Below are 25669 nucleotides of genomic sequence, written 5' to 3' on the forward strand. Positions count from 1 at the left end.
GTTTTTCATGTATGATTCCTCAGAGATTCCTCATTTCCCAGGATATGAAGAAGTCGTGATTTAAGGAGTGTGATCTATATAGGCATAGGGTCCACAGCTTAATTGTTCTGTTTTCTACCAGTTCTCCAGTTCTTCACATGTAAAAACTCTTTTTAATACAAACCAAAGTAATTATTACAAACAGTTTCTCAAACAGGAGAGAAAAATAAATGTGGTGAAAACCAGCCCCCCGCCCAAATTTTAAGGTTTGATTTTTTTCCCCTGCTCTTAGGACTATTTACTTAAGTATATCAAAACCTTAAAAGTCATACAGATTTCACAGTTCTTTTCACTTCTCAGCTATCTGACAATCATCTCCACTTAATGTGAACATAGTTGGATTTTGCAGCCTTTCAAGAATCAAGCCTAACTTTTTAAAAAAATGGCATTCAAGTTTGTGGTGTGGATGAATTGAATAAATGCACTTTTAAGAGGAACCCTTTTGTAGAATAACTTCAGGTCTGCTGGAGCAAAAATTCAATCTGTGCTTGGCTGTCATTCATATTCATTCATTCCTTCAAACTTTAGTTTAGTAGCACGTGTCAGGAGGAAAAAGAGTTCTCTTAAGGCTATAAATTCTCTTTAGGATGCCTGATGAGTTTTAGGCAAATCAGATCCTCACCATATGAACAAATGGTATGTCTTTCATTACTCATTTCGCATGTTCTCATTTTCTTGTACTAAAATGTTTTCCCATTCCCCTCGTCTTTCTCTGTAACATATACAAAAACTCCGAATCACACAAAATAGAGAGGAAGAAAACCCTCATTTAAAAGACAAAACAAAACATGAAATCACCTATTTTAATTATATGTTTCCTTAAGTGGCACTTTTTGTGGTTATATGTTATTTTCTAAAGGTATATTTTGGTTTTTTATGGGGGTGTGGGGAAGACAATGTGCACAGCAAAATATCCCAATCGATGCATTTTCTAGTCTTGAGAAATTCAATGGAGAACGTTCATTTCAGCGCTCTCCACGTTTGAGTTCCCGAGAGCAGCAATTCCCCTTTGTGCTTTCCACAAAGGCTCACTATAGGCTTGGCACAGAGAAAACAATACAGATTCACGGGAGATGGTGACAAAGGAGAACAAACACCAGAAATGGTGCTTTGGAGTTTATAATCCATTCCCTACTCCCGAGTTATCATACTTAATTCATTTCAGACGGATGCGTTTCAGATGATCATCTACCCAATTCGACCGGGACTTTCAGTGAAAGATTTCCACACCCTTCCTGCCACAGGACAAAGAAGAGCTTATCAGTGCTCACTACTGGCTACTTATCCCTTACTCCCCAGTGGGCCACCATGCCTCAAGTTAAAGGGGGATCCCCTTTTTTCAACCATCAATGGTACCAGAGAACAGTCAGCCATTAGCCCCCACATAATTCTCCATTTCCCCCTCAACTCTGTTTAGCCTTCTCTCCTTGCCACAATGACCATCACTTCTCCACATTCCTGAGCAATCTCCTGATTTTTTGTTTCCTAATAATCTTCATTCACTGTCTTCTGTCATTGCCTCTTAGGATACCCTTGCCTCTTCCTAGTCATTCAATCTCATGACAAGACAATTAACCCATGTTAGACCTTCATTTCATAAGGAGTTTCTAGACTAATGTCAGGCTTGAGCTACACACAAATATACTGCTCTGTGGCCCCATAAAACCATTTTTAGTACCTGGAACCTATGATGCCCCCCGACCCAGCTGGAAATCTTTCGGTTTTTCATTAATTTTCTCAAGACCCCTTGTCATCTCTTATCTGAGCCACTTTTCTCCTCTCCTGCCTAATGACCTATGACTGAAGGCTCCAGTCAGAAAAACCTGGAGTTGTTTGAGCTCTTGGGCAACGAATACAAAAATTACACCAAAATGTCAGAGATCCCATAATCCTTAACTGGAAAGCATAGTAAAGTCACCCATCAGTTACACGCTGCTCACCTCTATACTGCAAATCAACAATACAACATGTACTGCTTAGGCAGATCAGTTACGTGCACAGGCATAGAGTTACCATCTTTGTAATGTCTCAGCCTCTTCTGAGTCAAAAATAACAGTATCTGTATTCACATCACTTGAAAAAATAGGGTTCTAAATTATGAGCAAGTCTACCTTCTCTGCTTCTAACAACACCTGGATGTAGAGAGAATACTGGGGTTTGAAGCAAAAGAAACTAAATCTAAAACTGAGACATATAAGACATCTAATGTGGCCAGCTCACCCAACACAGTAACTGGACAGTGTTAAGTACTGTACCACGAGGACAAATTTGGACAACTTCGGGAACTAAAGTCTTGACATGTTACATCATTACCTTATTATCAATTCTGTTAATAGTCTAGAAAAGATACCCAAGAAGTTTCAGAAAAGCTGTCTCTAGCAGAGAGAAAAAATGAGAACCTCAACTAAGAAATCAAAACAAAAAGAAAAGACTGAGCAGATGCTACCAAAACAAATGGAGCAAAACATATTAAAATCACTGGTGGGTGAAAATGCTTAGTAAGTGAAAGAAGAAAACAAAAAATGAGGCAGTAAATCCATCTTTGCCACCTCTAACTTCCTCATCTTAAATGAGGAAAACAGAAATACAGTGTCTAAGTGATTGGGACCCCAAATACCTGCCTTCAATTTTCCATGCACTGCCTATTTTATTCCTAAAAATTCAAGGATTAGTTTAATTGAGGCGACACTCTGGAGTCACAGGCCATCTGTCAGATGGCTTAACGATGGCCTTTTGATAAAGAAGTAGCTCTTAAGGCAATTCTGGCAAACTACTAATATGTAAATTGTTAATTTTATAGCCCAAGTTGAGAGAGAGAGAAATCTCTATTAGAGGTGTAAGTAGGGGTTCCTGTACTTCTGCATCCAAGAGCATTTTTGTGAGTATACATTTATTTAGGATTTAGCCTCCAACATTAAAAGTCTGAGTTGAGAATAGGCTGTCATCTCATAGTTTTTAAATGGCCTCAGATGCCACAGAAAAGTAAAAAAGAGGTTGCTGAGTGACTATCTGATCTCTGTGATCAAAATTCTTTAAATGTAAGCAAAGACATACCACCATGCAGAGTAAGCTAGATGGCTTGTTTTAAAGTTGTCAGTTTTCATAGGACATTAAACTTAATCATCCTGTTGAAGTCTAGTTGCCTAGAACATCATTTTCCAGCTAGTGAAAAATCTCAGAGAGAAAAGGACAAGCTCGGTAAATTAACATCATCATTTTAATGGCCACATAGAAAATTTTAAAACCTGGAATTTCAGGAACCAAAAGCGTCTACAAACTCTAGGATTATAAATATTATGAAATAATTATTAATATAAGAATAAAAGCGAGCCACGATAAAATACAGATACTTCAGCCTGCCCCACTGAAGAATGCCAATTGAAGCAAATGAATGCTTCAGCAATTAATGTGTCAAAGGAAGGACTTTCATTTCCTGTTGCCAAGGAATTTCAGAGCAGAAGGTGAGGAAAGAAAATCCATCATAAAACTGTTTTTCCCCACAACATAAGATAACACAGGTACTAGTATTTAGAATTAAAAGAGTGCAAAAGAGAAATTCATCTTTTCTCAAAAGAATGCTTTGGAATCTGCTCTCTAAAAACCTGTGTGGGGCTAGGTGAGAGGCAGCAGCCCGTCACCCTTAAACCTCTGAATCCAACCAACCACTGAGGCCCTCCACTCATCTTTTCTTCAGGAGCTGCAGGAACAGGGGGAACTAGTCCTCCCTTTAAGCAATTTGTAATCTCTTGGGACTGTGTAACCGACTGGCCAGTTAGTGGGGATTCTCAGACAGAAGACATTTTCCTCAACACATTATTCTAAGAAGAAGAACAATATCCTTTCCTCTTAGTAAAAGGCAGTATGAACATATGGTAAACACCGATTCCAACCACAATGTAATACCATTTCACACCCATTAGGATGGCTATTATTTAAAAAACAAACAGAAAATGACAAGTGTTGGCAAGGATTTGGAGAAACCAGAACACTTGTGCAATGCTGGTGGGAATGCAAAATGATACAGCCACTGTGGAAAACAGTATGGCAGTTCTCCCAAAAATTAAAAATAGAATTACCAGATGACCTAGTGATTCCACTCCTAGGGATATACCCAAAAGAACTAAAAGCAGGGACTCAAACAGGGTTTGAGTATGCCAGTGTTCACTGTAGCATTATTCACAGTAGTCAAAAGGTGGAAAAACCTAAATGTCTATCAATGGAGAAATGATTAAACAAATTGTGATATATCCGTGCAATGGAGTATTATTCAGCCTTAAAGAGGAAAGAAATGCTGACACATGCTACAACATGGATGAACCTTGAAGACACTATGCTAACTGAAATAAACCACAAAAGGGCAAATATTTTATGAATCCATTTATATGAGGGCAAATATTTTATGAATGCATTTATATGAGTAGTCAAATTGGTAGAGACAGAAAGTAGAATGGGGGAAGGGGAAGGGGATTGAGAGTTAGCATTTAATGAGTACAAAGTTTCTGTTTGGGATGATAAAGTTCTGGAGATGGATGGTGATGATGGTTGTATAATGATGTGAATATATTTTATGCCACTGAATTGTACATTTAAAAAGGAATAAAATGGTATTGTGTTATATATATTTTACCACAATAAAAAGATTCTACATTTTTACAGAGTACACAGAAAGCTTTTATGGGGATTTCCACTGGGAAGTAAAGCTGAGTGTGGGATTGAGAAAGTCTTACTTTTGTTCTGTTGGATTTTTTTTAACTGTATACTTGGGTTATTTTCATTGAAAACAAAACAAAGCAGAATTAAGTGAGCCTGTAAATTCCTCTTTTAAAAATTCAGCCAAAGGGAATAATCAGGGAAGGTACAATGATGCATATACAAGAATGTTGTTTTTCATATTAAAAATATGACAGCAACCTAAATAGTTACTGCATGGGGATTAGTTCGGTAAGTGGTGGCGCATCTTGACAATGAATGATCATGCAGCTATCTGACAGAAAAGGGGGGCCCATAATATGTTAAGTTTTAAAAACAGGTGACATTGAATATGACCTCATTATTGTATGAAGAGTGATGTGTGTACTGCATGTACAGTCAGGCTCAGATAAAAGTCTGCAAGGATACATATAAAATGGTGACTATAGTTACTCCTGGGTAATAGGATTAAGGGCCATTTCTATTTGTTTCTTCACATTCTGTAACTTTCAGTTTTTATTATTATTAAAATTGTTGCAAAGGGCTCCTGTAGTCAGAGAAATAACAGCTATTTCCATTTTGAGAAACAAACAAGCAAAAAGTTTGGGGGGCACTCAGCGCAACGAGTAGTTTATAGGTCACCAACCTTTAAAGGTCCTAGGGGCCACCCTTCCTGTCCCATCTCCCGGCCCTAGTCTGAGGGAGACAAAAAAAGCTCTCTCTCGAGAGAAGCCAATGCCATCGCCAAGACTTCTCCATATTTCACAACTTACAATCCATCAAGTTTTCGCTCATTTCCCAAACGAAGAGTCACCATGTGAATTTTGCACATAAATACCTAATTCTGATTTTTACTTTTCAGAACTCAGATCGGTAACATCCAGCAATAATAATAATCAGTAAATTTAAGGTATCTTTCAATAGGAAAATTCTTTCAAGCCATTGCAGATTAATCTATTTTTTATTTTAGCCAACTGCTGCCTGCACTCACACCCTTCTACAAGTAACAGACGCCATTAAAAAACTTTTCAAGAAGTCCTCCTACTCTTAAAATAATGTGTTAAAATAATTTGCTTCCTTTTTGTCATACTATTTTTCTTTTTTTTTTGTAATTTTGTAAACATTGTAAGTTAAAGCTGACAGAAGAAAGACATAAAGGGACATATTTTATAGATATCACCAACTCTCCCGTTAACATTTTTTTGCAACGAGAAACAGCAATATGGAAGACATATGACGCATTGTAAGCCTCACTTATCCTGTGGTTTAATTAGGGAATTTTATTTTGTGTTTGGAAAATGACAGACTTCTGCTTTTAGATAGACAAATATGAACAATTCACAGAGAGAAACCAGACCACCTATTAGCAGCAAACTTTCAGAAAATCAAATAATTGAGTGTCTCTATTTTACTCTGTATATGAGCCAATGAATATAAATGGCCAGGACTACCAAATCAGTCAAAAATCTTTACCTTGATAAAAAGCAGTTCAACAGCACCCAGAAGTCACTACTCACAGCTTCTCCACTTCCCAGGAAAAATTCAACGTCCACACCCCGCAAGACAGATACACCCCAGAGCTGGCCCGTTCTGCGTGGACGTGCTCTCTCCTAAGCTAACCTGGAGAGCAAGCTGGGTTTGTTTACTGCACAAACATCTGTAATTGCTAAACATTTCGGTGACATGGTGTAACAGTTACTGCTTGTGCAAACTGCCCATCCAAATTACTCTCTGTAGCACGAGCACATGAAAACTCAAGACACAGAGAAATTGGAAACATCTGTAAAAATGAATGGCCGAACTGACCAAAGGGGGGGGGGCGGCATTTAAAACAGCTAAATAGTTCCAGTGCAGCATTTGACTTTTGAGAAGAATCCTCCACATTATAGGTTGCTCCTTAGCACATCCACAGCCCCCTGCTCCTTGGGGGATCTTAGCTGCAAACACTTCATTTTAACCCACCAAGGCCAACCCATTACAAATCTTGTTACAGAATGGTATAGATAAGACATAAGTGAAGGGAATTTATTCCAACTCTAAAAGAAAAAAAAAGAAAAAAAGAAAAGGAAATACCTCTTCTCCCATCATGCAGGCAGCCTCCTCTCTTCAGTTTGAAAAGGTCCCAGAACTACCCTGGAACCCTCCCACTTCCTTCCAACAGCCAAAGGCACAGAGCCTGAAGGACCCAGCCTAACCCTGAGTCATACTTGGGACCAAATGAGCAATGGGGAGAACAAAGCTCGCATTTGTTTATGGTTCAGGAAGCCAGAGCCGATTCATGGCTTGGGTGGCTTCGCGAGAAGTCCTCCTCCCTCGCCCGCATCGCTGCAAGAATCCAGGCTGCCGCCTCCAACCCACAGGTGTGACCATCCGGACAAGGAACACACCGGGGAGTGTTTATTTGGCAGGACCTAGCCACCACTCCTGTTTAAAAACGTCAGCAAGAAAAATAAAAAGCCCACTCTCAACAGATAACATGACTGGAAGGGGACGAGGGAGGTCGAAAATATATGGTTTGTACAATGAAATGCCCATCGTGGAAATGCCTGTATTTTAAAGAAATCAAATTAGCTGTACGACACAGAAATTACACAGTAAAAAAAGAACTGAAGAAGGAAAAACAGCCGTGCCTTTATAGAAACACTTCCCCTAGGAAAAACAGAGCAAGACTGTTGCCAGTCATGTCATCAGCCGTATCCTAGTATCCTAACAGGTCGGAATAAAGTGTTTCAAGAGCAATCCTGTTTCTTCCCCAGATGAGATATCATTTTAATTACCATTGTAATGAATTCAGAGCCCAGTGGTTAAGAGTTCAAAACTCGAAGAGCCAGAATGTCTGAGATCAAATTCCCAGCTGGGTCACTTCCTGGTTGTGTGATCTTGAGCAGCTTATTTAACCCCTGTTCACCTCAGTTTCCTGATCTATAAAATGGGGATAATAACACCAAGATACAGGGTTGTCTGGAAGATTAAATAAGTAATATAAGTAAAGGGCTTATAAAAGTGCCCGGCACATAGTAAGTAGCCTATTAGCTACTATGACAAATTCATGACGACTTTACAAAGCAGGATACCACATATCAACAGTATCCTCACCTGACCACAGTTCTCATATACATAGACTTGGATGACTGGTCTGTTATTAAGTATGCTTAATTTTTAAATTTAGCATTTATTCGAGATTTATTAACCACTCGTGGTGTGTAAGGAGCTTTGAATAAGATGCTGTCCCAGTCCTCGAGAAACTGGCAATCTGCTTGGGTGAGTAAGACCTAGATCTGTTCGTGTAACACGCCAAAGAACATGTGGGAAATGTCACTTGGCTGTAAATGGCAAGTGTGATGCAAGTGCCACTGAATTAGTACGTGGAATCAGAGGACAGATAAGAAATCACCTTATCAAGACCTAATTAGGATGGGAGAGATGAGACAAATAATCTGTGCAGAAGAAGAATTAACACAGATACTCCTCCCTAAAGGAGCTAAGCTTAATTCCTCGCTCCTTAAGGGTAAGGGGCACATCATTACTTCTTTCCAAAAAGTCGAATGTAGAAAAGGGGAAAAAAACATACCAGCTTGACAGTGGAGAGACCTGACGAACACCACCTCAGCCAAGTGATGGAGGTCAACATCAGCAGTGAGAAGTCACGTGGAGAGAATGTACCCTTGAGCCGATATGATGAGGAGGGCCCTACACCTCTGTGGTCTTCCTCCTTGAAACTCATCACTTCAGCACGATCATGAGGAAAACATTAGGCAAATGCCAATTTAAGGACATCCTACAAAACTCCCCCAAATTGCCAAGGTTATCAAAGACATAGCAGGTCTGAGAAACTGTCACAGCCCAGAGGAGCCCAGGGAGACAGGGTAAGCAAATGTAATGTGGTATCCCGGCTGGGATCCTGGAAGAGAAAAGGAACTTTAGGTAAAAACTAAGGAAATCTAAATAAAGGACAGACTTGAGTTAATAATCATGTATCAATATTGGTTCATTAATTGGGACAACTGTACCACATTTATGTAAGATGTTAACAACAGAGGAAACTGGGTGTGGGGTATGTGGGAACTCTGTATTAACTTCCTGACTTTTCTATAAATCTAAAACTATTCTAAAATAAAAAAATTATTAAAAAACAAATTCAGAAGATAAGTCTGAATGTGCACATATACATAAATAAATAAATGTATACGTGCGATTTATAGACACCCATGATGCTGCTCATGAGTATATATACATAAATGTACTTAACAAGGCCCTCCCAATTTCATTTTTTTAATCTTTTTATCCTGAGCCTGGCTCTTAACATAGATAGTCGAACGCTGACTCCTGGCTTTTTGCTTTCCATAATACACAAAAGAGTTTTCTTTGAAAGGAAACTTGGCTCTTCTGTCAGTTCTGCTGCCAACCCAGGCTACGGCGGCCCAACTCAAAGAGTGTGCATGAGGTGGGCCCATCTGCCCCTTTCCAAGAGCTACTAGAAGTTCCTGGTGCCTGGCCAATTAGTCATCAACCACGGAGCCCTGGGACTGGCAACTCTCCCAGAGACTTCCTCTCCCAACTCCAGTCCACACTGCCCAGCACCTCCCCAGTTATCTCTCTAAAGTGCCAATCTGATCATTACATGGCCCGAGGGAACCCCTCCCCCAACTTGCCAGCCCACCCAGAAGCGCAGCTTGAGAGTGGACTGCCAGAGACCTGGGGGAAGAGGCTCAGGCTCCCCTCCAACTGCCCCCCAATCCCACATCCCCTGCACTCCAGCCAAAGCCAGCCCTTCTCCATAACCACTCTCTCCTTGTCCATGTACACACTGCCGGCACCACGGACCCCAGTTACCTTTTAACACTTTGCTCAAACATCACTTTTCTTGAAAAGATCTCCCCGACATCCCACCCCTTCCTTCTGGACTTCCAGGAAAGGCAGATTCTCTATTGTCCTTCCTCTGTTCTCTTTGATGTTTTGGACATACCTCTGCCAGTCTACTTCCCCTGCATCATAATGACTTTTTTTTACATATATATTTTTGCTTTCTTTTTTAACTTACAAAGGGTAACATTTTTTTTCTTTTTTAAAAATTAAAAAAATTTAATGGAGGTACTAGGGATTTAACCCAGAAACGCATGCATGCTAAGCACACACTCTACCACTGAGCTACACTCTCTGCACGATAATGACTTTACTACATGCCCACTTCTCTCCCATGTGGGCACAATCAGAAGCGCTAAATGAGAGGCCAGTATGTGACAGATGATCTCAGGCGTGAGGTGTGGGAGGAGGCGTTAACTTCATTCCAATTAACTACACCAGACTCCCCCCACCCCCATACAAATAACCTGTCAGGTGAAAAATCTGCACAAATTATGCTAACACGGCATCCAGGCAAGCCGCCTAGCCAATCCTTATCCAAATGGACTGCCATTCCTCAGCTCATTTATCTAGAAATTCCAGAGCTGTCACTGCTGATCCATAAAATACATTCAATAAAGCTTCAGGGAATGCAGGAATGAGCCAATTAACAAACAAATGGAAAAGTAAATCTCTAGCCAGACTACAAGCAGTCCCCAAACAGAATAAGTCTTCCTGTACAATGGTGACTGGATTAGGACAAAACGTTATCTTCACAAACTTGGTCACAAAATATTGACTGAGGGCCAGGTTTAGTTTAACAATGATTTTCCAAGGAACTGTCAATACAGTGGTGACTAACAAAGACAAGGTCCAAAACCGTGCCCTTACTTTCTAGTGGCTGATACTGAAGACTTGGTGATGTCAAACAAACAGCTACCACAGATGCAGCAAAATTCATTTCTACATCTCCGAGTTTTAAATTACCCTTAATAAAAAGGTAAAGAAATGATCCTGGAAACTGCATTGCTTTTTATAGGCATGCCTTCTGTTCTAATAACCAGAAAGGCAACAATAATAACTACTAACGTTAATCAAGTGATTATTATATGCCAGGCACTGTATCCATTTTTTGTGTTACTTAATTCTCTTAACAACCATATGGGCCAGGTCCTCTTGCTATTCTGATTTTACAGATGAGGAATCTAAAACATTGAGTGCTTAAATAATCTGCCCCAGGAAGAGGCAGAGTTGGCATGTGAACCCAGGCAGTGTGTCCTGCATGCTTAATGACCACCGTATTTCTAAAAACACAATTTTAAGGCCTCCTGAGAAGGTGATTCTTGGTGACCACCTGCTGCAATTAAACACTTCTTAGAAAATACACTAAGCTGAATGTTTTAGAAAGTATGCATCAAACATACATAAAACAGTAAACAACACCTAACACGTCAAAGAGTAACCCTGTATACTGTTTTTGCTTCCCTTTTCCCACCACCAGCTCCCTCCTGACTCTTCCTAGGCAAGGAACCATTAACACATAAACTGAAGTCTGAAAATCCAAGACCCTTCATTCAGCCCAGGCAAACGGTGGGCATCTTAGTAGCATCTGCTCGTTGAAAATCATGGGTCTTTCAACTGCTCAAGAGATGTCACATAACCTTATCTTTCAACCACTATGAGAGACATCCAATACTACAGGTCTCAGATCATCACAACAAGGTTTTGACCCAGTTATGTTTCATTAGTCAAAGCATATACCATTAGCTCCTGGAAATTCCCCAGAGCTTATTTCTAGTCTTCAAAGGATTAGAGACATAAATTTCTCATTTTTAAGGAACTAGGATCATCACTTTAGATGTTTACATGTTTTAATTTTACATAAGCACACATCTTGATGAATTTTTACTGGTATGGATAAAAAGACTGCCTGAGTTATGGATGACGATGTTAAAATTTCTCTTCCTGTAATTTGACTGATTAAAAAAATTGATTAGTAGCTCATCTGTATGTGACTGTAATTCTAATTCTCTAATTCTCATGTAAAAGCTACAATATTGATATTAAAGGCATTAATTTGGATGACTGTGATTCTATAAATGAGATTCAAGATGATGAGAGCTGAAAAAGAGACAATGTCTAGTTATGGAACTTAGCAGAAAACGTAGAAAGAAAACAGAATCACTGCAAAAGTGTCAGAAGTCACTAATGGAAATCAACTAAGACAGAAGGACCATGGAGCTTCCTGAAGCATTTCTTCATAGGGAATCCAGTCGAGTAAACAACCAGCCTGGAAAAATATCTTCCCCAATCTGGCTGTTTGAAGAGCCCAGGCCAAAAAGACTGCTTTCCTCAATAATTAAAGGGGCCAAGACTACTTGTGTCTAGAGAACTTAAGCGTGGAATCAGCTGGCAGTGAAAAGCCAGGATTATTTTACAAAAGACTTATCAGGTTAGGTGGGTCCTGGGACTCACCTGAGCATCTGTAATATATCTACCCATGTGTAATACCTGACACTCCTTCCCTGAAGTATTTGGCCAGGAGTGATCATCTGAGTGACTCATGAGAAGGCAAGGAGTTCAGAAAAATAGTAAGGCCAGGCTGGGGTCACAGGGAAGCAGCCTGATGAGGAAGTTCCCTCTCAGGTCCACAGGTAGGAGACAAGGTATCAGCCATATTCATGAGAATAAGGTCCTGTCTGGGTTGCCTTCTAGCTTATAGTCTTCCAACCCAATCTCTAGATGGATGACTCCAAACCCTACATCTTCAGTTCTCTCCCCATTACCAGGCTTATTTATCCAACTGCCTAACGGATGCCTCCACTTGATGGTCCCACAAGTACCTCAAAATTCAGCTAGTCGAAAACTGAACTCACAACCTTCCACCCCAAATATCTTTCTCCGCCAGTGTTCTCTAATCAGGGAATGATACTGCCATCCAGCCAGCTGCTGAAGTCAGTTGCCCAAGGCATCATCTTCCAGTCGTCCCTCCCCTTTATCCATCCCCCACATGCTATCAAACTTCTTCATTCTACCTCCAAAATTTTCCCCCAAAACGTTTATTAGAGAGAAAAGCTGCTTCTCTTATCTTGATGCTTCCTTCCACGTAAAGAGGAATCCAAATAGACGTTCTCTGGATACTCGTGGCCTCTGGACAGAACTGAACACTCCTGGAACTCTCTGTCCCCCTATTTACTGTCTCCTGCAAGAGTGAAATGACTTCTCTGATACGTGAATTTAGAAGAAACAAACTGGGCATCTTCAGCTCAGCTCTTTTCTTTCCTCCTCTTTGAAGGTGGCCTTCTCTGCTGTTCCCTACAGGGCAGGCCCTTCTACCTCACATGGGTCTGCCCGACTTCAGTGTTGCTGAGACTGGGTGGGTGAGTTTGCCTAATTCTGGAGATCAACCGGTAGGCCCATTTGGCTCTTACCCTAATCTATATACCCTCAGACTTTGCCTCCATCAGCAACAACAGTGCAACGTAATACAAGTAGAGAAAGATGTGCAAATCATAAAAATATAACTTGAGAAAGTTTTACAAAGTGAAATAAGACCTACATAAGCAGATGAATATATCGTGTTCATAGACTGGGAAGGCGCCAATGCTCCCCTAAACGTATCTATAGAGTTAATGCAATCCCAATCAAAATCCTGAGGATTTGGGGTGGGGGAATGACAAGCTGATTCTAAAATTTATATTAAAACACAAGGGAACAAGAACAGCCCAAGAAATCTTGAAGAAGAGAAGCAAAGATTGCGGACTTAAACTACCAGATACCAAGGCTGACTATAAAGCTACAGTAGTTACAGTAGTATAGAATGGCCACAAGGACAAACAGATCAACAGAACAGAGTCTGGAAATGGACCGACACATACACAGCCACTTAAATGATGACAAAGGTGATATGTCTGTGCACTGCAGAAAGGGTGATCTTTTTGATACAATAGTGCTAAGTCTACTGGATATCCATACGGAAAAAAACAAACAAAAATAGTATTTTGATTCTCCATCCACTTACTCATCTTATTCATTAACTGGCTTAGAGCCTACATTGGGGGGGCATTTATTGGGAGAGCCAATATAAGTTTCTGTTAACCTCTCCCCTGAATTCTAGATACCCTGTCTTCTGTAATCCACTCTGCCTACTGCAGCTTGGAACATTTTCTCTAAACCACCTATCTGATCATGTCACTCTCTTGCTGAGAACTACTTCCCCATTGATAGCTCCCCACTGCCTCAAAGTCAAGTCCAAACTCCTGAACAAGTCTCACCAGGCCCTGCTTTTTTCTCTATTCTCATCTTTCCCCACTTCCGGCTAGAGCCTCAACACATACTCTGGGCGATTTCCTGTTCCCTTTGAGGCATTTATACATGTTGCTCTCCCCACCTGGACAACTCTTAAGATCGTTTGCTTGATGACTACGTACTGGACCAATGGTTATCAGCCTAAACATCACTTCCTGTAGGCCTAAAAACATAGGCCTTCCAATAGGTCTAAACATCACTTCCTGTAGGAAGTGGGTACACACACATGAATACACACTCTCCAGCCTCCCTAACAATTCGCCACTTCCTGCCATGCCCAAGGGCTACCAGGGCACAGGACTGTGTTCTCAACTTGGTCATGGCATTCCCCACACTGTATTACTATCGCTTGTTTACTGTTCTGCAGCTCCCAGAGGGGTAGTGACCCGGTCTTGTTTACCAGTGTTACCTCCACTGCTGAGCATACAGTGAGTACTCAATAAATACTAGTTGAAATGAGTTTCATTTACAGTGTCCAAGTATTTTCAGCTATATAGCATTTTTTAAAAAGCCCTATGAGGTAGGATAAGTATAAAGAGTATTCCCATTTTATACATGATCCAATTGAGGCTAAGTGACTGTCAAGGTCAACCAGCTAGGATAATGGTACCACGCCCTTCTAATTTTATTATACATAATTTGGTTCACCTTTAGCCACACTGTATTTTCCACTGTTTTGATGTAACACATACCTCTGGGCTTAGTTTAAATGGTACATTTTTACCTAAGGTTCTTTTTTTTTTATCAAGGGAAATTTCCAACATACACAAAAACAGAGTACAGAGTACTGAACCCCCATGTATGCACCACCCAGTTTCAACAATTATCAACTCCTGATAATCAACTCTTGTTTCCTCTGTGCCCCACCCACCCTTCCATCTTCCAAATTACTAGAAGCAAAATCCCAGACATTAAATCATTTCATCTGTAAATATTTCAATTAAATGGTGCATTAAACAAATCATTCACAGGCGTATCCAAATGGCAGTATTAAAAAGACTCATAAATGGGGTCCTTCCTTACAGCTCAATAAGAGAAGCGAGACTATGCATTATTTGCTTGTTGCTGGTGGGGTGCTTTACACAGGCTCTCTCCTGGTGTCAGCATCCCAGCACTCTGGGTACGGTGGCAGGGATGAAAGCGTGGGTGAAATAAGGGCAACACTGTCAACCGACTTAGAAAAATGGATCTCCAAACTTCACAAACTGGAACGGAAAGTATACTAGGATGCTTGCAGCTGTTAATAATTATCATAGTCCTTTTCCCCCTACGCAAGTTATCAAACAAGCTATGTGAGAAGCTCCGCTGCCCCAGCCTGAGTGGAAGACCTGCTCGGGCTTCACCTGACAGAGATGCTGTCACATACAATCCAGTCTGCGCTTCCGCAGAATCCAAACAGTGAGCTCAAACTTCCTTCCTTAAACATAAATCTTGGACACAGAATCATCTCAAAAGTGATGAGAACCAGGTTGTACACTAGTAAAACATTATCACACTCATCAGCTCCCATGCCAGGTTGTGCAATAACATAATGGATCCCATAAATCTATGTAACTATCCATGGCGCCAACGACAGGGGGTGGAGAGAGCTCTGAATCCTCTCAGATGCCATAAAATTGTCTGCAGCCAGTTAAGCAGGCTGGGAAGTTTATGTTTTCCCCAGAGGCTTCACAATGAGAAGCAGGTTAAGGGAACTGCCAGCACATGGTTTCATTCTGCGAACAAATCGTGAATCAAGATGCACACATGCATGTATGTGTATGTGTGTATATATATTATTCTGATGAAGTTAACATTTCATGTCACTAAGACCAATGCAATAAATCTTCTGTTTCACAAAGATGCAGTGAACCATGCAACAACTATCTGTCCAACTAAATAACTGTTATCTGATCCCACCCAGACCCCTCATTTTATAGATGCCTGTAATCTCTAAAGTGCTATATTAATACAGTTTGAATATTACTCATTTAACTAACACTTACTGAGCACGTACTATGTGCTACACACTGTTCTAAGCACACTGCATACAGTAGTGAACAGAACAAAGACTAAACATAATAAAAAAAAACATTGTTAGTAGGGGGTACATGCTGTGGAAAACAAAAAATGCAGTGCAAGTAAGCGGGATGGGCCATGAGGGTAGTTTCAGAAGGAGTGGGAGTCAGGGAGGAGGAGCAGGCAGCCAGGTGGGCAGGTGGGAACAGAGCGTCCAGGCAGGGGATACTGCTGTGGCAGAGGTCCCCAAGTGGGAGCGTGCCTGGCAGGTGTGAGGAAGAACGAGGTGGCCAGAATGGAGCAGGCGGGGAGAGAGCAGTGAGGGAGGAGGTCCAAGTGGTAATAATGGTCAGGTCGTCCCAGGTCCCGGGCCTCACTGGGGATTTTCACTTTGGTTCACAGGGGAGCCTCTACAGGCGTGCGAGCAGGAATGGCATGATCTGCCTCAAGGTTTCAAAGGATCACCCTGGCTTCAATATTGAGACTAGATTGGGGAAGGGGGAGGGGGGAAGCAAGAAGCCCTATTAGGAGGTCACTGCCGTGATGGCGAGAGAGCAGGAGGATAGCAGAGGTGATGAGCTGTGGTGGGTACCAGCTGCACTTAGGAGACAGAGCTGACAGGGTTGCCTGATAGATCAGGTGTGGGATGTGAGAACAAGATGGGAGTCAGGGACAACCCTAGGGCTTTTCTCCTGAGCAATGGGAGGAGGGGAGACACTGCCTTCTACTCAGATGGGGAAGGCTGTGGGCAGAGTGCTTTCAGGGGGACGATGATGAGTTTAGGTTTAGACAAGCTGATGAGAATTGAAGATCTCCAAGTGGAGACGTTCAAGTCAGCAGTTGGACACATGGCTCTGGGGTGCAGAGGAGAAGCATGCTGAGGTATCAACTTGGGAATATTTCTTTTTTGCTGATACTGCTATTAATAATAGCAATTTATTATTAGTGGTTAAACCAAACATTAATAGCAATAATACAAGTTACACACACACAATGTCCTCCTACACAGAGAAGAACAAGATCAAGAATCATAAAACAAACAACAGAAATTAACTGTTTGGTGACTGAGTTCTATTCATTTCAACCACTTGAGTAAAATGAAGAAAAACTGCATCATCGTTCCTTCCCAAGATGGGATCTTGCTCTTCTGTAAATATTTATGGGAATCTGGAAAGGACCATGTGAAACAGAAATGAACTCACAACCTGGGTTACTAACTAGACAGTCTTCAGATCCTGAGAAATACCAAATCAATTACTGAAAGAAACAATGCTGGCTCAGAGAAGCTTCAACAAAAGAAGTTTAAATGAAACGGTCCTTCATTTCTAAGTATCTGCCCCTTCTGCCTTATTCATCTCTGGGGGTGTTAAGTGTCCAAAAAGTTTCCATTCCAGATTCTGTTTCTAATGCATGATGACACTGGGCAAGGTTGCTGGGGGATGAGGGGGTGGGAGGTGGGTGGAAGTTCTACAGCTGCAGAAGATGATGTAACTTTTAAAAATTCATCTTACCGAAAAATGAAACACATTTAAAAGCCACCAATAAACCTGCATTAGAGATGTTGCCAATGTCCCATCCCCCGAGCCGGCTGGCACAAATGTCAAAGCAAAAATTTCAACACTAAATCAAATTAACAAACATTCCTTAAGCACAGCATGAGTGTAGCTTATTACAATCTGGAAAATTCCACAGTATTTATCAAATCCTAAGCAAGGCTATGATGCTTAAAAGTGTACCACTGTAGACGTCATTGACAGCCACAAGCACGATGGCTCTGGGTGTGTTGCTGTGGCAACCGCGTACTCAGCAGCAACACTCTGTTTGCCTCTTGCTAACCCAGAACCAAGGGCAGGAGAAAACAGCCAGCTTCCTGATGGTAACAACCCAGGGATTCACAGCGTGGGACACCTCCACCATTCACACACGCAGGAGACTTCTTGCGGCAGTCTGAAATCAGTCCCACCTACCACGGAGAGAAAAAATGCACAACCCCTTTCTCTACTGCAGAACCAGTCAACACACTCAAGCACAGAGCACCAGAGAAACGTACAAGGAGAGGAGAGAGATGGGCGGGTGCTTGAAAAGTATCAAGGTTATTTATGGGTTTAGCTGGGTCCAAGCATGTCCAGGGACTTTTCTGAGAAGGAAATAGAGAAGGGCTGGTCTATTTGAAAAGTCATCCTAAGAAACATTCTACAGAGAGGTGATCAGTAAGAAAAGCAGCAGCAAACGAGGGTATGAGCCTTTCGAGGAAAAGTGTACCCACACAGAAGAAGAGCTGCACACGAGGACAATGAAACCCCAAAAGAGCCACAGGAAGTCTCAGATGCCCAGCCCTAAGAGGTAATTTTGGATACGCCACATTATGCTGAAATAAAACAGAAACTGTCGAACATACCTTTTCCACTGGTAGAAAGTCATTTTCTACTTCAATCGACCTTGGTCTTAGTTTTATTGGCTTGTCTTTGAAAATATCTCCAAAGCCCACTCCCTTAACTTTCTTCGGCTGGATTGCAGCAGTTGCGACTGTCCCGTTGGCACCCTCGGATTTGGTACTGCTCGAGTCACCCCCATCACTCTCGGAGCCTGTAGTTTCCCTTAAACCTGTCAAAAGTGGGGATGGGGAAAGAAAGAGCTCAGAAATCAGCCACAGCAGTGAAGCATCTCATAGTCAGCCAGGAACCACCGCTGAAAGTGTCACTGGGTATGGATAACTTGCACTGGGGTTTTTCCTTTCAGTGTGTGAATATGTTGCACTGGAGTCGTGGCTCTGAGTTTTGCCCCATCTCCCCACCTCCAGATTTTAATTTTAAGAAGTGAATCAAAACTTTTCAGAAAATCTAATTTCAAGGCAGATCTCTCTGTACATGTGACATTTCACCTCTCTTTAGCTGGAGCCTGGTTCTCAGCCAAATTTGTTTTGCTACAATCTGTGCAGTAACAACCCTTCCCACCCCCTCCTCACCTCCTCGCCCAGTCAATACCACATACTGTACCTCAAATCTCTATGACTCATGTCAATTAGCAATTAGCACTGAAAGTAACATTTCCTAAAGGGAAACTGTAAAGCTAAAAACCATTTAAACATATTAGCAATTAAAGAAACCACACAAAATTTTGACTGCCAAAAGAATGAAATCTCTTTGGATGGCTTCACAAGGAATAAATGCACGCAGACATGTTTCTCTAGGAAAGCATTAAGCCAGACTTGACATTGAAACACTTTCACTGGCAAAATGACTGTATTTGTTAAAGTGGGAAAGGAAGCTGCCCTCCTGGAGGCTAGAATCCTTCCCTCATCTAATAGCCACGTTTCCCCAGAGCTGAACTCCTTTCCAAATAAGAACACTGTGGGGACATGACACCTGTCCTATGACCTCCGGTGGCATGTGCTGGAAGTCATAAAATAGTTATCAGCAAGACAACATGGACACTTACCTCCCCAGATTCTTTATTCCCCAGGATCTGCCCACAATCATGTTCCTAAAAGGAGAGCCTATTTGTTTCTAGTTAATTTCTGGGTATACATTTTTACTTTGATGGTCAGTACATTAGTCATGCCATCAAAGGGCAGGATTCAAAGGATATTTTATGGAAAGTCTGCCATTAAGCCTGTCTCTAAAAGCCTCTAGATGTGTAGAATAGCTCCTGAACATTGACTGTGTATCTCTGGATGACAACGATACCCTTGGGATGAAAGTACACCATCAAATTTTGTACTCTATTAGCCACAGTGTACATTATCTTCTTATAGGTAAGGTGGCCTCCTAGTACATCAGAATGATACACCAAATAACTGCTCACATAAAATGTCATAAAATGTTGTAGTCACTCAAATAAAGAAGTCTCAGTGCAGGAAGAAACTGTTAAATGAAAACAGAAAACATAGAAAGGTCATTATAAATTGCTAACAAGTTTTAAAATCAAATCCTTTAAACAATGGCTGTGTTTGTTGCTGCTGCTATTTTCAATAAAATGGTATTTATAAGCCAAAAGAGGTGGGGAATCCCTGGTGTACATTTTAATTAACTAAAGAACAGCACTTGTGAGCAAGAACAGAGGGCAGAACAATGAGGAACAGCCTACCACAAGGGGGTCGGCTGCAATTTGCAGGACTAGATTCGAGTGTGCAAACATGGAGACCTCCCTGGATTAGCTATCCATCCGTGTGTTTATCTGTTCATTGTTTTTGGAAATATCCCTGCTGGAGATATAATTTTGGAGTCTAAATATTGTGTCATTTCCCCTTTAACATGTTCTCATTTTGCCGTATGGATTCTTTCTGTGTGATAAATGGCTTGTATATTCTTTTCTGGTTTGGAAAGAAGAATTTCAGAGTGGAATAAAGAAATGGTTAGTGAAAAGAAACCATCCCATGCTCCTCCCACCCCACCCCCACCATCACCACCACCACCAGCAGAAGGCAGCAGGGCAAATGGATTAGGGCAAGTCTGTTTTAGTTCTTCAAAGAGAAGAATTTGAAGGATTCTTTTATCATTCCTCATTAGCTAGAACCGCAATATTTTCAACCACTGCTACTCTGATTTCACTGGGCTTCTGGTTTTAGGATTTCGCTGCCTTCTGGGCTCATCTTGCTAATTTCATATCAATCATTGTGAGAAATACTCTTTATGTTACACAGGGAGAGGTTGCATGGTCACTCAACCACACAAGCATGGGCTGGGAAGGAAACACATGGCAGATATTTCTCTGGAAATTATGGCAGCCTGCTTCTGTCATTTTTTTTTTTTTTTTGGCTTGGGGGGAGGTAATTAGGTTTGTTTGTTCATTTGTTTATTTTTAACGGAGGTAAGAGGGGTTGAACCCAGGACCTGAGTATGCTAAGCACGTGCTCTACCAGTGCGCTCTACCCTCCCCCCATCACTTTTAAGTACTATGTAAACTAAATATCTGAGTATCTGGATTGATGAAATAACTCAAAATCTAGTTCCTTTCCTTTGGAGGAAAAGAAAGGTGGCCTTCCCTTTTCACATCTGTTTGGTGCTGTATCTTATAGCTACTGGTGCCCATTACACACAGTATTGTGTAAAATGTCCCTGTGTCATGCTCAGAACGCCAGGTGACACTCAAGGGCAGTGCAACCCAAGTGTGGTCCATGGACTGGGGCCAGTTCATGAAGGGTTCGTTACTGTACACAGCGACACAAGCACAGAAAGTGTCCGTGTTTGGAAATGCTTATAGCAGTGTGTGCTGGGGCGACTTCCAGACGTGTAGCCAGCGGACTCATCTAGGTAAACAGGGCACAGACCAACCTTGGTCCGTCTACTACCACGGGGAGGGGCAGGTGGTATAGCGCATGCGTAGTGAAGGCACGTATAGCAGGACCAGGTATCTGGCCACAGGGGAATGGAAATAAAAAGACACTTCACTGCACACAGTTTGAGAAGTGTGGCTCTGCTGTTCACATCTGAGCCTTCTCTTTCCTCACTTGTGTCTATGTATGCCTATGTGTACATGCACACTAAGGTGGATGTACACCTTTCTTTCTAGGTGAAAAAAGAACAAAGCTTCCTTAAGTGTGCTTTGGCCAGTCCTATAACAGGCCAAATTATACAAGCATCATTTCCAATAATTTCCTTGCTAGTCCAGCACTGATCAATTCAGACCCGTGAGCCATTTTTATTTATTTTCAATTTTACACTCACACGTGTAATGCTTCCTGTGCAGCAGGACTGTTCTAAGAACTTGACGAGATTCATTCATTAACCTCATTCGTCTCCTTTCCCTCAACTTTTGGCAGCTTTATTTCACAGCACAAAAGGCTACACGCTGATCCTGCCAAAAGAAGTCTGCCGTGTGGTGATTGGCTAAATGAGCAAAGCAAAACACCCTCTCAGGCATGGACTTGTCACGCCAAGTTCTTCTTTCTTTGAATCACGCGATGAAGAAACAACTTGTTGGTTTCCAATGACCCGCTCAGTAAAAGCAATAACCACGAGAGGGTGACATCTCCACGGGAAGCCATCTTACACCACCCCAGAAGCCCAGAGATACTGGTACGAATACATATGCCATGACAAATGTCACTGAGCCCTTCTCTGCACGCATGGTTCATGCACGCATGTCACACACATGATAGAGGCACAAAGCAAACAAGACAGCGCCGGGGGCTGGTGATGGGAATGCTTCTGCAGCACACACCAAGGAGACGGCACTTATCTCAGGCAAATAAGTCCATGTCCTTGGATCAGAAATTCACACAGACACTTGGCAGAAGCATGAGCAGCTCGGGAAAGTGCAGCTGCATCAAAAACCACAAGTACCCAGATCTTGTCTTTACAATTGCCTCCTGCTGTTAAAGGTCACTCACTGTAATAGCGTCTGTGGCCCTCCGTCTTTCCCGGTGCAGCTCGGTACAGAATTGTCCCTTCAAAGGTAGTCTTTCCTGACAGTGAATGAGAGAAGAGAAGGGGAGAGAAAAACAAGAGAGGGGGGAGGGAGAGCAAATGATGGCAAAAGAAGGAAGAGGGAGAGTCTTTAACTGAACTTGCCTTCAATGAATCCACTGTAAGAGCTTCATCCGCAAAATTAATTAGAGACCATTAGGCAGAATTTAAGAATGTTACAGAATGAGCCCAAAGTCCCCATGCAACCGTGATGGCAATGAGCCCTGGAATTGGGGCTCGCCTCTGCAAATGACCAGCATGTAGATTATGTCCAATTTAAACCTGGAAGCCATTTCAATGTTATAACTCGAGAATAGGAAAACCTCAATTAACCAGAGGAACTCCAATCAATCGGATTCCTCAGTTGAGTCAATCTTCTCTTTGGAGAGTGTGACCCAAACATACTATAAATTTCCACCCACTATCCTTTGTCTTCTACCCTTAGAGCCCTGTATGATACAAACTGGTATTCATTACCCCAAGAGTCTAAACAAGGCACAAAATTCTTTTTCAAACATTTTATCATCCTCAGTACATTTAAGCAAGAAAATATACTAATATTTTAGAGGGGGGTTTTTATCAATAAGGTTTGAAACCAGTCGTGGCTTCCACGTTGATGTAAGGGGTTTTCTCCTTAGCACCAAGGACACCAGAAAACCCTATTTCTTGAAACATCTTAATTGAGGTTTTGTCCTATCAGTCATGAGACTTGTACTTAAGCATGAGGACATAGGACTCACCAGTGTCAAATGTCAAATTATCTTCTTTTTTTGTTGTTACAAGTAGAGGTTATTAATAGCATAAAGACTGCACACATGGCCAAAGCCCAAATCTCTCTGGAACCATGAGTAAGTACACAGAATACAGACAGTCTGCCCCAGTCTGAGTGTGCACATGTACACACACACATACGCACACACACACACCCTACAGAGAGTACCATCAGCAGGTAAAACGGTGTGATAAAGACAAACTCAATTAGTATATGCATTCCTCTAAATTATCCAAGAAACAGTCTCTGTTGTGGCTTGTGAGCTAAGTATCAAACTGGAGGCCAGTCAGATAGCTCCCTCATAACAAGTCTGAGGATGAAAAGGTAGGCTATACTTACAGAGAGGCAGAGAGTGGAAGTGGGGGGGGGGAGCAAACTGCTTCACTTTTTAGAGAAACTCTTTAGGAAAATGGGAAATCCCATAGGAACCATCATGTCCACTTTCTGGGTCACGGCACCCCTAATACATTGGAAAAGATTTGGAATGAAAATACACTGAAAAGAATTGGAAATGATGAGGTCAACAAATTAAATGGAATCAGGTATTTCTAATTTCTGCGTCCTACAGACATAGGGTAACACCGTTGTTTTGAAATCTGCCCTTTTTGACAGATGTGTTCTGTCCAATTAAAGCAAAAACTTAAGACGTTCAAATCACTGACTACATAAGAATAATCTAAAGAAACAAGTGTTCCCAATGTTCTTGTTAGGCTCGTAGCTCTTGAGGACTTTGATGACACCATGGAGCAAGTAACAGCTGCTAGTTTTTATTCGGGCAAATTTTTATTCTGCTTAACTTCCATCATGAAGGTAACATTACTCTTAGGGAATGCAGCTGTTTGCTGAGCCAGTTCCCCACCAGGACTGGATGGCAGTAGCCCTTTTGGTGTCAGAAAAAGTAAGTGTAAGAAAAAGAAATCAGTATTTCAATAAAGTTTCTCCAAGTACAACAAAACCTCCCTATGTTCTTCCCCAGGACCAGGTCTGAGAATCACGAAGTAGACATGGCCCTGATGTCTCTGAGTGGCTAAGCATTTCTGTAAAGTTCCCTGTCCACTGGCAGCAAGGTGATGGGAAATGGAGCCTGGGCTGGGGGTGAGTGAGGACACACTCACTGTATCTAAAGAGCAAAAGAGATGGGCAATTGGAAAGTTCATGAATATGAACGCTGTTTATTTCATGGGGGAAATACTCTACCATCACTATTAAATATTAGTACTTAAAGGCAGCAAATGCTGTAAAAGGGAAGAATTTTAAAATTTCAACAAAAAATCATATGCTTATGCTAGCATCTAATTTGCCTGAAATTCTTTTTCTTCACTTTTATAATTGCTCTTTCCTGCCAACAGAACATCATACACAAAGCTAATACTAAAAAGAAAAAAGTATAGAGACATCAAAGTGTGGGGCGTTGTCAGCCTGGCTTTAGTTCTTATAGGTAGGGAGCACTAAGTAATTCACTTCCTACAGCTAATGAAATACAACATTTCTGTATCATGGGAGTGGTTTGCCCTCAGTTTTAAAAGGCCATCTCCATCTTTGTCTTCCCTTGACAAGTCACTAAAGAATCTGAACCAAAAATTCAAAAATAAGGAATTAAGAAAATAAGAAAGTCAATTCAAACTGAAATCTCATGGTTATTAATGGTTATAGAAAGAAAATGCAAACTTTCCCTCTGAAAATTAAGGGAGAGAACTTAAAATGTTTCTGTAGCTAAGTAATTTTTTTAAAATATTTTTTACTTTTACAACAATTATTTTATAATCTAAGAACAAAACATCCAAGGGTTTGTTTTTACCTAATTTACTCAATACTTGTTTTCACTCTTGATCTGTTACCTGGGAGCCCATTTCATTCTTTTTTTTTAAAATTCCTTATTGGTACCATTTAGCAACCCCTAATGAGTGAATACATCTGGGTAATAATCATCAGTGGCTGCTGATATTCAAAAAGAAAGACAGCCAGACATTATGAGCTTCCAGACAAACTATCCATCACCACCTATGAAGCAGATTTGTCCCCTCACCAAATATATCTCTCAAACCTGAATTTAATCAAGGCCTGAGATATAATTATCAATTTATAGGAATAGAGAGTAAATGGCATGGCAGAGATGAAATGAGCCAAAGGCAGACTGTGGGAAACTAATGGACAAAAGACCTCAATTTCTTCAGTAAAAAGTAGCAAGGGGAAAAGGAGATATGGAGGAAGAATCTACAGAGTCAGAGAGTTGAGACATGTCAACCAAACTAAAATGCATGGACTTTCTTTGGATGCAGATTGAAACTAACAAATTGTATTAAAAAAAAAAAAAGTAGAAGACTATTAGTGGAAAGTGAACACTGACCATATAGTTAATTACTCTGAGGAACTGCTATTATTATTATTATTATTATTATTATTATTATTATTATTATTATTAGGAGTGATAACAGTATTTAAGATACCATTTTATTGACACATACTGAAACATTTGTGGATCAAATTATATGATATCTGGGGTTTGCTTCAAAATAACATGGGGGAGAACTGTACAGTGGTATAATTACAACGAACTGGCCATAGGCTGCTAATTGCTGAAGCTGGGTGATGGGTACACAGGGTCTCATCAGAC

The 25669-nt window shown here is 41.2% G+C and overlaps 1 protein-coding gene across 5 annotated transcripts in view; it reads right to left on the reverse strand.

The window, feature by feature from the left end:
* Window positions 1–25669, reverse strand: part of SH3KBP1 (SH3 domain containing kinase binding protein 1) — a 298864-nt gene that overhangs the window by 105974 nt on the left and 167221 nt on the right. For 4 of the 5 annotated variants that reach the window (XM_074359924.1, XM_074359925.1, XM_045516323.2 and 1 more), the window contains one exon: window positions 18275–18480. In XM_074359924.1, the coding sequence (XP_074216025.1) occupies window positions 18275–18480 (206 nt within the window). Of the gene's footprint in view, window positions 1–6801; window positions 6861–18274; window positions 18481–25669 lie in introns of those variants that run through there. The other variant, XM_010954522.3, reaches the window with a different exon arrangement.

This window comes from Camelus bactrianus, chromosome X (genome assembly GCF_048773025.1).
Source record: "Camelus bactrianus isolate YW-2024 breed Bactrian camel chromosome X, ASM4877302v1, whole genome shotgun sequence".
Classification (NCBI taxonomy): Eukaryota; Metazoa; Chordata; class Mammalia; order Artiodactyla; family Camelidae; genus Camelus; species Camelus bactrianus.